Source organism: Muscardinus avellanarius (genome assembly GCF_963383645.1).
Source record: "Muscardinus avellanarius genome assembly, chromosome: 3".
Taxonomy (NCBI): Eukaryota; Metazoa; Chordata; class Mammalia; order Rodentia; family Gliridae; genus Muscardinus; species Muscardinus avellanarius.
Window position 1 is genome coordinate 12,588,505 of NC_137788.1, and position 13,786 is coordinate 12,602,290.

At 58.3% G+C, this 13,786-nt stretch overlaps 1 protein-coding gene across 1 annotated transcript in view; it reads right to left on the reverse strand.

Annotated features, from left to right (window-relative positions):
- The window catches only part of EPHA2 (EPH receptor A2), a gene marked incomplete at both ends in the record, with an annotated part of 29,176 nt that extends 15,645 nt beyond the window's left edge, over positions 1-13,531 (reverse strand). Inside the window, 3 exons of the mRNA XM_080691247.1 lie at positions 4,031-4,700; positions 6,695-6,762; positions 13,447-13,531. Coding sequence (XP_080547373.1) covers positions 4,031-4,700; positions 6,695-6,762; positions 13,447-13,531 — 823 coding nt within the window. The remainder of the gene's footprint in view (positions 1-4,030; positions 4,701-6,694; positions 6,763-13,446) is intronic.
- Positions 13,532-13,786: the final 255 nt, after the last annotated feature.

Here is a 13,786-nt window from a genome sequence, read left to right on the forward strand (position 1 = left end):
AACCCACCACAGGCCATTAAACACGCACTCAGGGGCCACAGAAGTGATCTGTGATCTGGAGGATGAGAACCTGGACACCCTCCCTCCTGGCACAGGAGCCTGACTTTTGCACACCTGTGGCACACCTGTGCAGAGCATCGCTGGCCCCATTGCCTGGCAGGCCCGGCCACTCCAAGCCGAGGAACTGGGGCACAGCGGCTGCGCCCAGGGCTGTACCCCGGTTTTTCCAGTTCCCGATGCCCGCCCCTCAGGTGGCAACAGGTGACTCAGGACAGACGCAGCCCTCTGCCTGACGCAAGGCCAGCCCCTCCCCAGGGTCTCCCAGGCTGCGGGATGGCGAGGTTGTGGGGTTAAGAGGTTGCGGTGGCAATTCACGGAGGGCCAGTCACCTCCCCAAGCCAGGCCCAGAGAGTGACCGCGGACACCACCTCGGCCCACGGAGTGGAGCCTGAACTTTGCCACTGTGCCCTCCCTGACAGGCAGCACACGGGGCCCTGTAAGTTATTGACCCAGCAAAGGAGGGGAGCTGATAAAGTCAGGCCTGGTCATTTCCTGTTCCCCAGCAGGTGATTTCCTGCCGTCCCTGCAGAGGGGGGACCTGTTCCCAGGGTGGCTGCAGCCAGAACACCCCGCCCCTTTCACACACCTCGGGAATGATCTGTGGATGCATTCCTCCCCCGATAAGCATGCCCCCGCCTCCTGTCCCCTCCCCCAGCCTTTTATCTTACATTTGCTTTTCAGCCTCCTTCCTTCCTTCCGTTCTGGGGACCCACTTACCTCCGGAGCCAGAGGGAGGGGCCCCGGGTGCCCAGATTGGCCCCCAGCGAGTGAGCTGAGAGCGGCAGGCAGGGCGGGAGGTCAGAGCCACCACGGGGGAGGGGGGCTGCCGCCCAGATCCCTGCCTCCGCAGGCCACAGAAAAAGGGCAGGTAGCAGTGCCCAGAGAGGAGGCATGCCAGAGAGGCACAGGGCAGACAGGCCCATGGAGTGCCCAGCCCAGGAGTCAGCCCAGGGCCTCAGGAAGCACAGATCCTGCCGAGAGCCCCGCCAGAGCCCAAGGCCACCTCAACCAAAGCTATGCCTGTCCCCGGCGCGGCCCTCTAGACCTAGGGAGGGGCCTGGGCCACTGCACACACCAGTGCTGGGACCCCCCAACACGTGGTGAGTCCCTGGGGGTGCAGCAGCACCACAGGAGCTGGTCACCAGGGTGCGAGGTCCTCTGCCACCAGAACACAGACTCCTCTGAAGCCACTGGCTAACCCACTCATTGTACAGACGGGAGAACGGGCCCAGAGGGGACCCTGCCAGGGTCACACTTGCTCCTGCTGAAAGGACGTGCCAGGGGCGACAGGGGAGGGTGAACAAGACCCCAGGTCTTTTGGTCACTGTTTGCTCTCAGGCCTCAGTTTCCCCATCTGTAAAATGGAGGCAACACGCTCATCCTCTTGGGATCAGTTTCGAAGGGAACCTGGCTGGTGGGATGCTTAGCCCGGAGTGGGGTGTCTGTGAACTGGGGGACAGTGAAACTGGAGTCGGGAAGGGCTTCTCCAAGGAGCTGGCCTCCCAGCTGCTGGGCTGAGCCGGGGGCCAAGGCCGCCGGCCACCTGCTCACCTGGCTGGTCCCCCTGGGCCGAGGCGCCAGCCGGGGCCCCACCAGCTCAGCCACCACTGCCAGCACAGGAAGCAGAGACAAAGCGGCCGCCCAGGGGGATGGCGGTCAGCCCCAGTGACTCCGCTGTCCCCTGGGCAGGCCCAGGAGGGGTGGGGCGGGGGGCGCTAGAGGGAAGTGGGCTCATTCCTAACATAGCTGGCGGGCCGAGCGGCAGGCCGGGCAGCGTGCCCACCTGTCCGGTGCACACAGCACCTGGGAGGTGTCTCCCTTCTGCTGCCCACTTAACTCTTTCCTGGGCTCCTCTGGGAGAAGCTGAATGGCCCCAGGATGCCACACCTCCCCTCTAGTATGGGCCTGTCACCCGCCGAAGCCCCAGTGCTGCGAGTCCGGCAAGAGTCCGGCAACGGCTTTCCAATCACCCCTACCTCCAAGCAAACCCCCGCGCCGGGGCCAGGACCTGCCATCCTGGGGCTGCCCAGAGAGCCCGGAGCTGAGTCAGGGATTCCAAAGGAACCGCTCATTTCCTGTCCCATTTCCCTGACCACCCTGCAGCCTGCCTGCCTCGGTTTATGGTCTGATGTCCCGTGACTGCCTGTGGTGCTCCTGGCAAGACCCTTGGCCTCTCTGAGCCTCAGTTTCCTCATCTGTTCAGTGAGATTAACAACGGTCCCTGATCCAGAGAGAGGCAGGTGCGGGCCCACCAGGGCACCGTGGCGGAGGGTTCCCAAGTCACTCAGCGAGTAATGGTGGGGGGGATTCCAAGCAGGAAAACCCGGGGCAATGGGTGGCGGGCAATGGAGGGGGTGCCGCCAGCTTAGCAAAAAGTCCCCCTTTGGAACTTGTCCTCCCAAACAGACACCTCTGGACGCTTTAAAAACAAAGCCTGCCAGGACCCTGGCCCCCACCTCCAGAGGAGGGGAGGTGGCCCAGGGAACACCCCCCCCACCCCACCACTTATCTCTGCAGGGCCTGAATCACCAGCCTGTGGAAAGTTTTGAGCTGCCCCTCACCCCTACCCCCGCATTCCTGCGTGAGGATGTCATGGGGAGGAGTCTGCTGGCCCAACGGGCGGCCCCCACCCCACCCCCAGTCATTGTCTGAAGCTGGGGTGTGCGTCTGAGGTCGCCTACACAGGGGCCGCCTAGGGAAAGGGACTCTCAGCAGAGGGAGCCGGGAGGACAGAGGGTGAAGGGAAGGGCGAGGCTGAGGGCCACAAGCGCTTTAGGAACCTTCCACGCCGGGCCTTCCAGACTGCAAGATTCTGAGGATCCACTTTGAGAATCCCCTTTATGGTTGCAGGAGCCATGGCTAGAGAGCAGGTTTACCAATCCTAGGGGGGTTGGAATAAAATGCTTTCATTTATTCACCCAAGGCTAGCGTGGAGGAGAGGTTTACCCGAGGTACCTGCAGGTATGTGTAATCCCAGGGACCAAGCCAATTTCTCAACACCCCACTTAGCTCAGTACAGAAGCTCCCAGGGGTGGGGTGGGGGGGTGAGCTGGCTTCTGAAGGTCGCCCACATTCCTCAAATACCCTGCCCCTCAGCCCTTTCCAGAAAGAGTCATCTGCTGAGAATCCACCTCGTGGGAGATTTCCGCTGTCACGGGCCCTGCTGGTGCCAAGCCGCGGCATCCTGCACGGAGCCTCGCGCCCAGGCCCTCTCCCAGGGAGAATTCTATCTACTAGGCCCCTCTCCAGGCTCATCTGGGTCTGCAGCCCTGGGGAGGATCGGGCCAGAAGGGCAGCCGGCTCCCCAGGGGTTCGTAATGTGAGTCCGGGGGTCCAATTCAATCACTTTTACCAAAGAGGAGCCTGAGGCTCGGAGGGTTACGTGACTTGCCGGAAGTCACATCGTGCATTCACGCCAGAAATGGAAATAACTGGCCGGACCATTCCACAGCGCTGGTGCACAGCAGATACTCGGGAACTAGAACGTGGGATGAATAAAAGAAAATAACAGCTACACTTAAGCGCATGTGTCAGGCACTGACCTAAGCGCTTTTCAAGTATGAGGTCATTTGGTTATCATAACCACCCTGCAAGGTAGATACCATGACCCTCTCCGCTTTGCCGATGATGAAACCCACGCGCAGAGAGGTTAAGGAAATGACCGAAAGTCACACAGCTAGACGCAGCGTCGGAAATTAAGGCCAGGCGTTTCTTTAGTTCTAGAGTGCCGGCTCAGAATCTCCATCCTATACCGTTTCCCAGTTCCTTCATTCAGAATCATCGAATGAATCCAGTCGTAAATAGGGAAACATGTCCACAGAAGGCCTGGAACTTCCGCTAACAGGACCAGGGCACCTCAGAGCAGGGATGAGCATACCAAGATGCCAGAGTCCCAGAGACTAGAAGCCGGGGAGCAACCTCCCAGCCCAGTCCAGCACCCCTTCCCCGCCACTCGGGAACCGCCACTCACCCTGGCAGGTCTCCTCCACCCTCTCGTAGCCAGCTTCACACAGACACTGCCCGATGGGCACCAGCCACTCGCCATCCACCGTGCAGTGCATGCGGGGCCCCTCGCCTCCCGGGGGCACCACGGCGTGGTCCACGCAGGTGCCGGCGACGGTGGCCAGGGAGGGCGCGTCAGAGCCTGCGATGGTCTCGGGGAAGCGGGCCAGGCCCTGCAGCAGCTCGGGGCACTTCTTGTAGTAGACGCGGACGGAGAGCAACGCCACGCAGGCCCCGATGTCCTGAAAAGCCAGGTAGAAGCCCTTGCGGCTGAGCGGCCCCACCGAGCGCTCCTCCACGTTCAGCTTCACGTGGCGCGCCTCGAAGTCACTGGTGCTGGTGATCTCGTCGGGCGCGATGGTGTCGATCTTGGTGAACTGGCGCTTCTGGAAGTTGGTGCCGTAGTCCACGTCAGACTCGGCGTAATAGAGGTTGAAGGTCTCCTTGCAGGAGCTGGCGCCCCCGGGAAAGCTGTTGCAGTCCCGCACCGTGAACTTGAGCTCGATGAAGATGCGCTCGGCCTCCCCGCGGTACACCCAGTTGGTGCGGAGCCAGTTGTCCTGGTCGCCGGCCACCACGTTGCACACGGAGTACATGTAGATGGGCATGTCGTGCATGATATTCTGCATCAAATCCCACTGCGCGAGGGGCGACAGCGACAGGGGGTGTGGGGAGGCGCCCGGGGAAACTGAGGCCCAGGGGCACAGCGGAGCACCAGGAAGATGCTTCTTAGTCCCGTCCTCCCGTGCTACAGGAAGGGAAACTGAGGCCCAGGGGCACAGCGGGGCACCAGGAAGATGCTTCTTAGTCCCGTCCTCCCGTGCTACAGGAAGGGAAACTGAGGCCCAGGGGCACAGCGGGGCACCAGGAAGATGCTTCATAGTCCCATCCTCCCGTGCTACAGGAAGGGAAACTGAGGCCCGGAGAGGCGCAACTAGAAGCAGCTGGGCCAGGCTTTGACCCTGGGTCTCTCTGGTCCTAACGTCTCGGGGGTGGAATCCAGAGCTCAGTGTGGCCTCGGACATCCCCATCCTTACGATGGGGGTAATAGCTACTCCCTCGCAGGACCTTGGTGAGGGTAAGCGACAGAATGTCTACAAAACGCTGAGCACATGCTAGGCCCAAGGGAACCATCATACGAGACGGCTGGTATTGCAGTTATCATTGCTTGGTCATGCGCGCACGCGCGCGTGTGTGCGTGTGCGTGTGCGTGTGCGTGTGTGTGTGTAGGGGGCCAACTTAAAATAGCGGGGAGGCCAGGCATGGTAGCACGCACTCGTAATCCCAGTACTGAGACGGGAGGATCGTAGGTTTGAACCCTGCGATCAGCGACTTAGCAAGGCTCTCAGTAACCTCCCAAATAAGAAATAAAACAAGCTGGGTGTATAGCTCAGAGGTAGAATGCCTCCGGCTTCGATCTTCAGTACCAAAAACAAAACAATAAAATAAAATAAAACAGTGGGGAGACTGAAGCAGGCGGATCGCAGGATCAAGGACGGCCTAGGCCACTTAGCAAGACTCTGTTTCAAAATCAAAAAGAAAAAAAGGGCTGGGGGTGTAGCTGGAGGCAGGATGCCCCTGGGTTCCATCCCCAGCCATCATTTTGGCTTCGGATTTGGAGGTTCAAACAGGTTCCCCCCCAGCCTTCCCCAGTGCCTCTCCCCTCTGGTCCCCAGTCTGCAAGTTGCCTTTATCAAAGCTCTTGGGACATCATGACACCTAGCCAGGTCCCATGCTAGACTGAGCTCAGAGCAGGTGTCACATCTGATTCATCTCTGTAGCCCCAGGGCCCACCTGACACAGAGTGGGTGCTCAGGGAACTCTTGGTTGAATGAATGAATAAATGAATGAATGAATGAGGAGGGGATCTGAAAGAGGCCTGGTCTGCATGTGCGGCTCCACATGGCCTGGGTCTCAGATTCCCACCCTTTATGATGACTGGGTTGGATTAGTGGCTCTGCCTTGCAGCTGGATATTCCAGGATCCTAGAAACCCACTCAGAGCTACAGCCCAGGCCTCACTGGAGCTGCGGCCAGGGATAGGGACCCGGGTGGCACAGATCAGGCCAGCTGTGGCAACTGTCCCAAGGCCCCCTGGGGGTAGCCCTCTTCCTGGCTCAGGGCCCCAGGCAAACTCAGCAAGGGCCCCCTGTACAGAGAGGGGAACTGAGGCCCAGAGAGCAGCCAAGCCTTCCCCAAGATCACAGGGCAGCCAGAGCAAAGCTAGGAAAGGGACCCCCACCTCTGGGCCCTCAATCCTGGTCACGGCAGGGCAGGAAGGAAGTGGCTGGAGGGGTGGGGAGCTGGGGACTGCTGTTCTTATCTTGCCTTCACCCCTCACCTCCTGGCCAGAGCCCTCTAAGACAGAAGCCTGTAACTACTTCCTTCTCAAGAGGTGGACAGAGGGGCCACAAGATCCCTCTGGCCATTGCCCTGCTGGGGCACCCAGGGTCCAGCTCTGCGAGCGCTGGCCTGGGCCAGCTCCCTTGAGCAAGGCAGGAGGCCCCAGACCCCAGTCTGCAGCAGGGCCCAGCTGCTGGGTCTGAGCCAGGCCCCGGCCTCCCTGGGTCCCTCCTTCCTTCCCGGTCTGCGGGGACCAGCCGCCCCGCCCCACCCGGCTCCAGCTTACTTACCCCTTTGCCATAGGGATGTATGAGCCAGCCCAGTTCCCCTCCTGCAGCTGCAAAATCTAACAGGACAACTGCAAGAGAGATGGGAAAGGGGCTGGGTGAGACTGAGAGTCCTCCCAGGATCCAAAGGCCTGCGCCTGAGCAGGAACGGGCTCCCTCGCAGCCACACACTGGCCGGGGTCAGGACCCAGCCTCCCATCTCCCAGGCCAGGCTCCAGCCACACTGCCCCTTGGTCAGCCCCCAGCTGGGCAGAGCAGGACAAGAACTCCCGGCAGCTGGGAGAGCGCTGGAGTAGGGGCTGGGGATTAAGTGACAGCCCACTGCCCCGTCTGCTTCCCTAGAAAAGGCCCCTGGGCAGCACTTCGCACACATGAGCCCTGGAGATGCTGGGTCAGGGGACACTGGTGTCGGCTTCTGCCACATCCCCCTGGCATAAAACGGCCAGACACCACCCAGGCCACACAGCATGCACATACACATGTGTGTACACACATGTCTCGTGGCACTCTGTAAGAAAAAGCTGTGAATAGGTGAGAACAGCTTGGGAAGGGGGAGAGATCAGGCCTGGAAACTGATCTTGGCACCGCAAAAGCCACAGAGCAGGCAGGGTGAAGCTCTGGACCCATAGGGGCCTCTAGGAGGGGCCGAAGGTACACACAGCTGGTAAAGTCCCCTCATTGGGAATCACTCCAGCTGTTCCTGCCAGGAGTACCCAGGAGACCAGGGATAAAAAGCCTTGGAGGGGACTTTCCGGGCCCAGAGGGACCAGGTGCCAGGACCACGGTTTCCCCCAAGAGGCCTCTGGGCCAGGCAGAGGGACCCACTGCCAGGGGCTTCCCTAGACACAGCCCCACCCCTGGACCCCTCCCGTGGGCCACCCTGATGCTCAACCAGGCTGGGTGGCTGGAGCCAAGACCTGAGACACTGTCCTCCCATTTCCAAGAAATGTCCAGGTAGTAGCCAATTAAGCGCCACCCTCCCTGGAGGGCAGGGAGACTCCGTACACTGAGCTTAGCCTAATGTCAGTTCCCTGCATTCAGAAAGTAAAGCCCTAAGGAGCCTGTAATCCCAGTACTTGGGAGGCTGAGACAGTGGATCACAGGTCTGAGGACAGCTTCAGCAAGAAGTGAGACTCATCAACCTAGCGAGAGCCTGTTTCCAGATAAATGAAATCAGACTGAGGGAGTAGCTTGAAGGCAGAATGACTCTAGGCTCCATCCCCAGTACCATGAAAGAAAGAAAGAAAGAGAAAGAAAGAAAGAAAGAAAGAAAGAAAGAAAGAAAGAAAGAAAGAAAGAAAGAAAGAGGAAAGGCACCAAGCCAATCACTCCTTTGGGCCCTGGAGCCTGAGGGCTGGTGTCAAGAAGCAGCATTCCTCCCTGCCAGGCCTGGAAGAATGGCTTTTGAGGGGAAACCGAGGCAAGTTGGGAGCCGGAATGCCTAGTTTGGAAAGATGGGAGGTGGGTCAAGGGTTTGGTAGCCAGGCGTGGTGGCGCATACCTGTAATCCCAGCACTTGGGAGGCTGAGAAGGAAGGATCACAGGTTTAAAGCCAGCCTTAGTAACTTAGCAAGGCCCTGAGCAATTTAGTGAGACTGTTTCAAAATTTAAAAAAAAAAAAAAAAAAAAAAAAGGCTGGAGGTTTAGCTCAAGAGGTAGAATGTCCCTGGGTTCAATCCCCAGAACCACACACACAAAATAATAATGATAATAATAATAATAATAATAGTAATAAGCATAATAGTAAACCGGGTGTGGTGGCACACGCTTATAATCCCAATACCTGGGAGGCTGAGACAGGAGGATTACGTAGGTTCAAAGCCAGCCTCAGCAACTTAGTGAGATCCTGTTTCCAAATAAAAATAGAAAATACGTCTGGGAGTGTAGGCCGAAGGTAGAAAGCCCATAGGGCTCCACTCCCAGCACCACAAAAATAAATAAATAAATAAATAAATAAATAAATAAATAGTAATAATAGTATAGCCATACACCTGTAATTCCAATACTTGTGATTGGAGGTTTGAAGCCAGACTCGGCAACTTGGCAAGTCCCTGTTCCAAAATTTAAAATATATATATATTTTTTGTTGTTAAGGGTTGGGGGTATAGCTTAGAGACAGAAACCCCTGGGTTTAATCCCCAGTATCAATATTAATAATAATAACATAAAAGGGCCCTCTCCTGAGGTTGGCCACCCTCCTCCCTGGGTTGCAGGCCCTGAGACCTGGCATGGGGCACTGCACCTGACCACTGCCCTTGGCCAAATCTCTCTAGGAAGGGCCTGGCAGCTCAGACAGGGAAGAGGAAATCCGATGTGGCCCTGGCAGCGGCTGCAGGGACCGGGAGGGTGGCTGGAGGGCTGGTGGGGGAGGGATTTGTTCAGACTTGTCCAGGGCCCCAGCTTGAAAATTCACTAACCCTACTAGCAAGTGGAATGTTCCAGCTACTCAGGAAGGAATTTAGGGGTTCCTGACTCCAACAGGGTGGGTAGGAGGACAACCTAAGTGCTCCTGTGGTACACACACACACACACACACACACACACACACACACACACACACACTGGGCAGGATAGATGCTGGAACCTGTGCCACTGAGGGGGAGGCTCACTGCTCCCAGGCTCTGAAGGGTTAACCTGGCATAAAGGTTCCCCACCCCCAGCCTGGGCCCCGGTTCTAAAAGTATCACAGGGCTCAATCTGAGATGAAAAGAAACCTTCACCAGGAAGAAGCCTCCCTCAGGGGCTTCCAGCCACAGCCCCCTCCCCGGGAAATTCCCTAGAACCAACCACCAGGAACAGGAGGACCCCAGCCAGGTCCCTCCGCCCTGACCAGCTCCCTGGCGCTGGGCTCTTTGCCTGAGCTGAAACTCAGCTTCCCTGGGAGCCCTGAAGCCCCCGGGGCCCTCTGCCCACCCCCAAAGTCCCCCCAAATGTCACTCTTGTGGTCTAGATTGCTTTATGAATTTTTTCCACAAATGTGGTACCACCACCCATTCCCTATTACCATCTCCCCACTTCCCCATACCTCTGTACCCAAGACTAGTTCCAACTCCTGCAGGAAAACAGTAAAAAGGCCAAGAGGCAGACCAGGCCCTTCCAGAATTAAGAAGCCCATGCATGGGCACAGTGGCGCAGACCTATAATCCCAGCCACTCCGGAAGTTGAAGCAGGAGGATCTCAGTTCCAGGCCAGCCGGACAACTTAGTGAGACTCCGTGTCCAAATAAAAAAGTTGGTGGTATAGTCCCATAATCCCAGTACTTGGAAGGCTGAGACAAGAGGATCGTAGGTTTGAGGCAAACCTCAGCAGCAATTTAGTGAGACCCTTAGCAATTTAGAGAGACCCTGTTTCAAAATTTTAAAAATAAAGAAAAGCACAGAGTGTAGCTCTGAGGTAGAACTCCCCTGAGTTTAATCCCAGTACCAAAATAAATAAAATGTAACTCAGTAGTAGAGCGCTAACATGTGGCAGGCCCTGGGTTCAATCCCCACCCAGCAACACACACACACACACACACACACACACACACACACACACACACACACACCACGCCCAGGCCTCCTGGGCATTCCTTTAGCCCCCTCAGGTCAGCAATCTGGCTACCAGGACTGCCCAGCTCCGGCCCTGGAGTGGCCCTGGCTCAGCTATACTTCAGTAAAACGCACCCTGAAAAGCTGGGCATGGTGACATGCACGGAATCCCAGTACTCAGGAGGCTGAGACAGGAGGATGGCAAGTTCCCGGCCAGTCTCAGCAACTTAGCCAGGCCCTCCACAACTTACTAAGACCCTGTTTAAAACTTTAAAAATAAAATTAAATAGGGATGGGGTATAGCTCAGAGGTAGACTGCCCCTGGGTTCAATCCCCAGTAACACACACACACACACACACACACACACACACACACACACACCCTTCTGAAATCAACTGCAAAGCCAAGAGGCTCTTTGGCTCTGGCAGCCCAAGAAACCAGATGCTCAGGTCAGACCCTCTGTGCAGAGGACCTGGCTGGCAAGAGTCAGGTCTGCCTCAGTTCCCTAGTTTGTGAAAGGAGGCAAGATTAGGTGGCTGTTGAGAAAAACTAACAGGCCCAATGCACTCCCAAAGGCAAGGGTGGGGCAAAAGAGAAGTCAGAGCGGCCTAGGTCCAGGGTGGAGAAGGCATTGTGTCCTCCTGTCCACCCCAACCCATCCCTGGTGGGCCCGGCCTGAAGGTGCAGTTTAGTGGCAAAGTGCTTGCCCAGCATGCAGGAGGCGAGAGGCCATGAGTCGGATCTCTGACACACACACACACACACACACACACACACACACACACACACGAAGAAAGGAAAAAAAAACCCACCAAGATATGGGGACCTGTAATCCCAGCAATTTAGGAGGCTGAATGTTCCAGGCCAGCCTAGGCAATTTAATGAGACCCCGTTTCAAAGTAAAATAAAAAGGAAGCCGGGCATGGTAGTGTACGCTTGTAATCCCAGTATTTGGGAGCCTGAGACAGAAGGATTGCAGGTTCAAAGGTAGCTTCAGCAACGTAGTGAGATCCTGTTTCCAAATAAAATAGCTCTGGGAGTATAGACTGGAGTTAGAAGACTCCTGGTTCCACCCCCAGTACCACACACACACACACACACACACACACACACACACACACAATAAATAATTAAAAGGGCTGGGAAGGTAGCTCAGTGATACAGCACTCCTGAGTCCAATCTGCAGAAAAGAAAAAAAAAAAGAACCCAGGCACAGTGGCGCACGCCTATAATCTTACTACTTGGGAGGCTGTGACAGAAGCATCGCAGGTTCGAGGCCAGCCTCAGCAATTTAGTGATACCGTTTCTAAGATAAAACAAAAAAAGGGGATTTGGGGAGGAAGGTGGAGAGAGGAAAGAGGAGATCTGATGATGGACACAATTCAAATAATCCTTTGTTCATGCATGAAGTTATCTGTGTCAATGTAAATATTACCTATAGGCAGGGGAATTGGGAGGCACAGGACAGGAAAGGAAGAATTCTGTGTCCTTGTATGTTTTAGTCACTCAGAACCTCATTATGCTGGGTAATTACAATGTAGCAACATAAAAATATAAACAAAAAGGGCTGGGAGTGTAGCTCAGAGGTAGAATGCCCTGGGTTCAACACTCCTGGTAAGAAAAAGAAAAAAAAGAAAAGAAAAGAAAAAGAAAGCCAGCCAGGTGTGCTGGCACAGACCTAATATCCCAGTACTCGGGAGGCTGAGACTGGAGGATGGCAGGCTTAAGAACAGCCTCAAAAACATAGCAAGACTCTCTCAGCAAACTAGACAGACCCAGGTTCAAGAGGGGTGTAGCAGAGGTAGACTGTCCCCTGGGTGCAATCCCTAGTACCACAAAAAAAGAAAAGAAAAAGAAAAAAAAAAAAAAAAAAAAAAGAAATGAAACCAGCAGCTGTCTGCTGGGCTGACCCCCCTCCTCCCCGCGCACCCCACTCCCATCCCAGATAGGCACGGCACCTAGGGACTCTTGGAACCCAAGCAACAATGTTCCCCCACCCCAGAACAATTCGCACCCCTTTTCCCCCATCCCATGGTGGGTGGGCGTGGGGAAAAGAGGGAAGTGCATGGGGCAGGGGCCGGGGGCGGGGGCGAGGCCGGGCTTCCCGCAGGGTGGGGGAAGGGCCGGGCTAACCGCTTATTACCCCCACCCCCGCCCCCCGAGAGGCCGGTGGGGATTCCAGCTGTCTCTTCCCTTCTCTCCAACCACAGACCCCTAGGAAGGGGGAGGACGAAAGCGGGAGGCCTTGGGCGTAGCAGAAATCCCTGCCCCGCACTCCTCCCCAGGAGTCCCAGTGCGGACCAGGGTCCTCGGCAGCTCCATGGGCCGGGTGCAACTCCCCAAGCCCCTCCGCCCCCCGGCCGCCAGCTCGGGCGCCTCAGTTTCCCCACCAGGAAGATCAAAGCCTCCGAGCCGGGTCCGGAGGCGGAGGCGCAGAACTTCTCCCCGGCGCGGGGTTTCCTCCGCGTCCCCCTGGCGGAGCCCGAGCGGGCGGACAAACTTGTTCTCGCAGCTGGACACCGAAGCCTGCCCGGCTGGGTGGACCTGGAGGTCCGCGGCCAAGGGCAGGAGCCCCCACCTTCCCAGCGACCTGGCCCAGGGGCCCCGCCCGGGTCAAAGTCTGCGGCCCCGAGGGGCTGGGGGACCGGGATGCGGGCGGGGGTGGGGGATTCAGGCCCCCGCCCCAGGTCCCGGCTCCCCACGGGCTCAGGGGTGGCGGCTCCACACCTGGGGAGGCCGCGCCCCCACCTGCCGAGTTTCCTGTTAGAGTCAGCCCTTCCCCAGCCCTCGGCTTCCCGTCCTCTGATCTCCCCCCCCCAGGCGGTCCGGGGGCCGAGAGCCCACCCGAGCCCTTCTGCGCCCACCCCTGGGACTGGGCGCGCAGAAAGTTTTGGGGAGCAGGAGCTTCTCCGCCAGCCGAGGAACCCCCTCCCCAGAACTGGGCGAGTGAGTCCGGTGAATTCTGGCCACTAGGCAGCTGAGCCCGGGGCGAGCGCCCAGACGGCCCTTCTCCAAGGGGCCCCCTTCTCCAAGGCTGCCACCGCGTGGCCCGCGCCGCGTCCCCCCTCCCGGCCTCCGGGGCCCCCGCCCCGTCCCAGGCTCGCCCCCCACCCGCAGCCCCCGGCCGGGTCCCCAGGCTGCGCGCACCCCGGGGCGCGGGGCTCCAGGAGCGCGGGGACCCCGGCCCCGGGCCCCGCGGGTCCGGCCGTGGCGCTCACACTGACCTTCCTTGCCCTGCGCCCCCGCGGCCACCGCCAACGCGCAGCCCCACAGCAGGGCGAGGCCGGCGCCGGCTGCCCGGAGCTCCATGGCGCGCCCCGGCTCTCCGCTGGACCCCGGTGCCCGGCTCCCGCACGCCCGCCGGCCTCGGAGTCCTCGGAGCCCGGCTCCCGCCCGCCCGCCCGCGCGCAGCTCGTGCCCCTCCTGCCCGAGTCCTTAATGGAAGTTGGGTGAGAACCCGCTCCTGTTCATTCATGCCCGCGCTGACGTCACCGAAGCCACGCCCCCAGGAATGTCCTCAAAGGGGCGGGGCTGGCACCCCAGGGGCGGGGAAGTCCGGAGGGA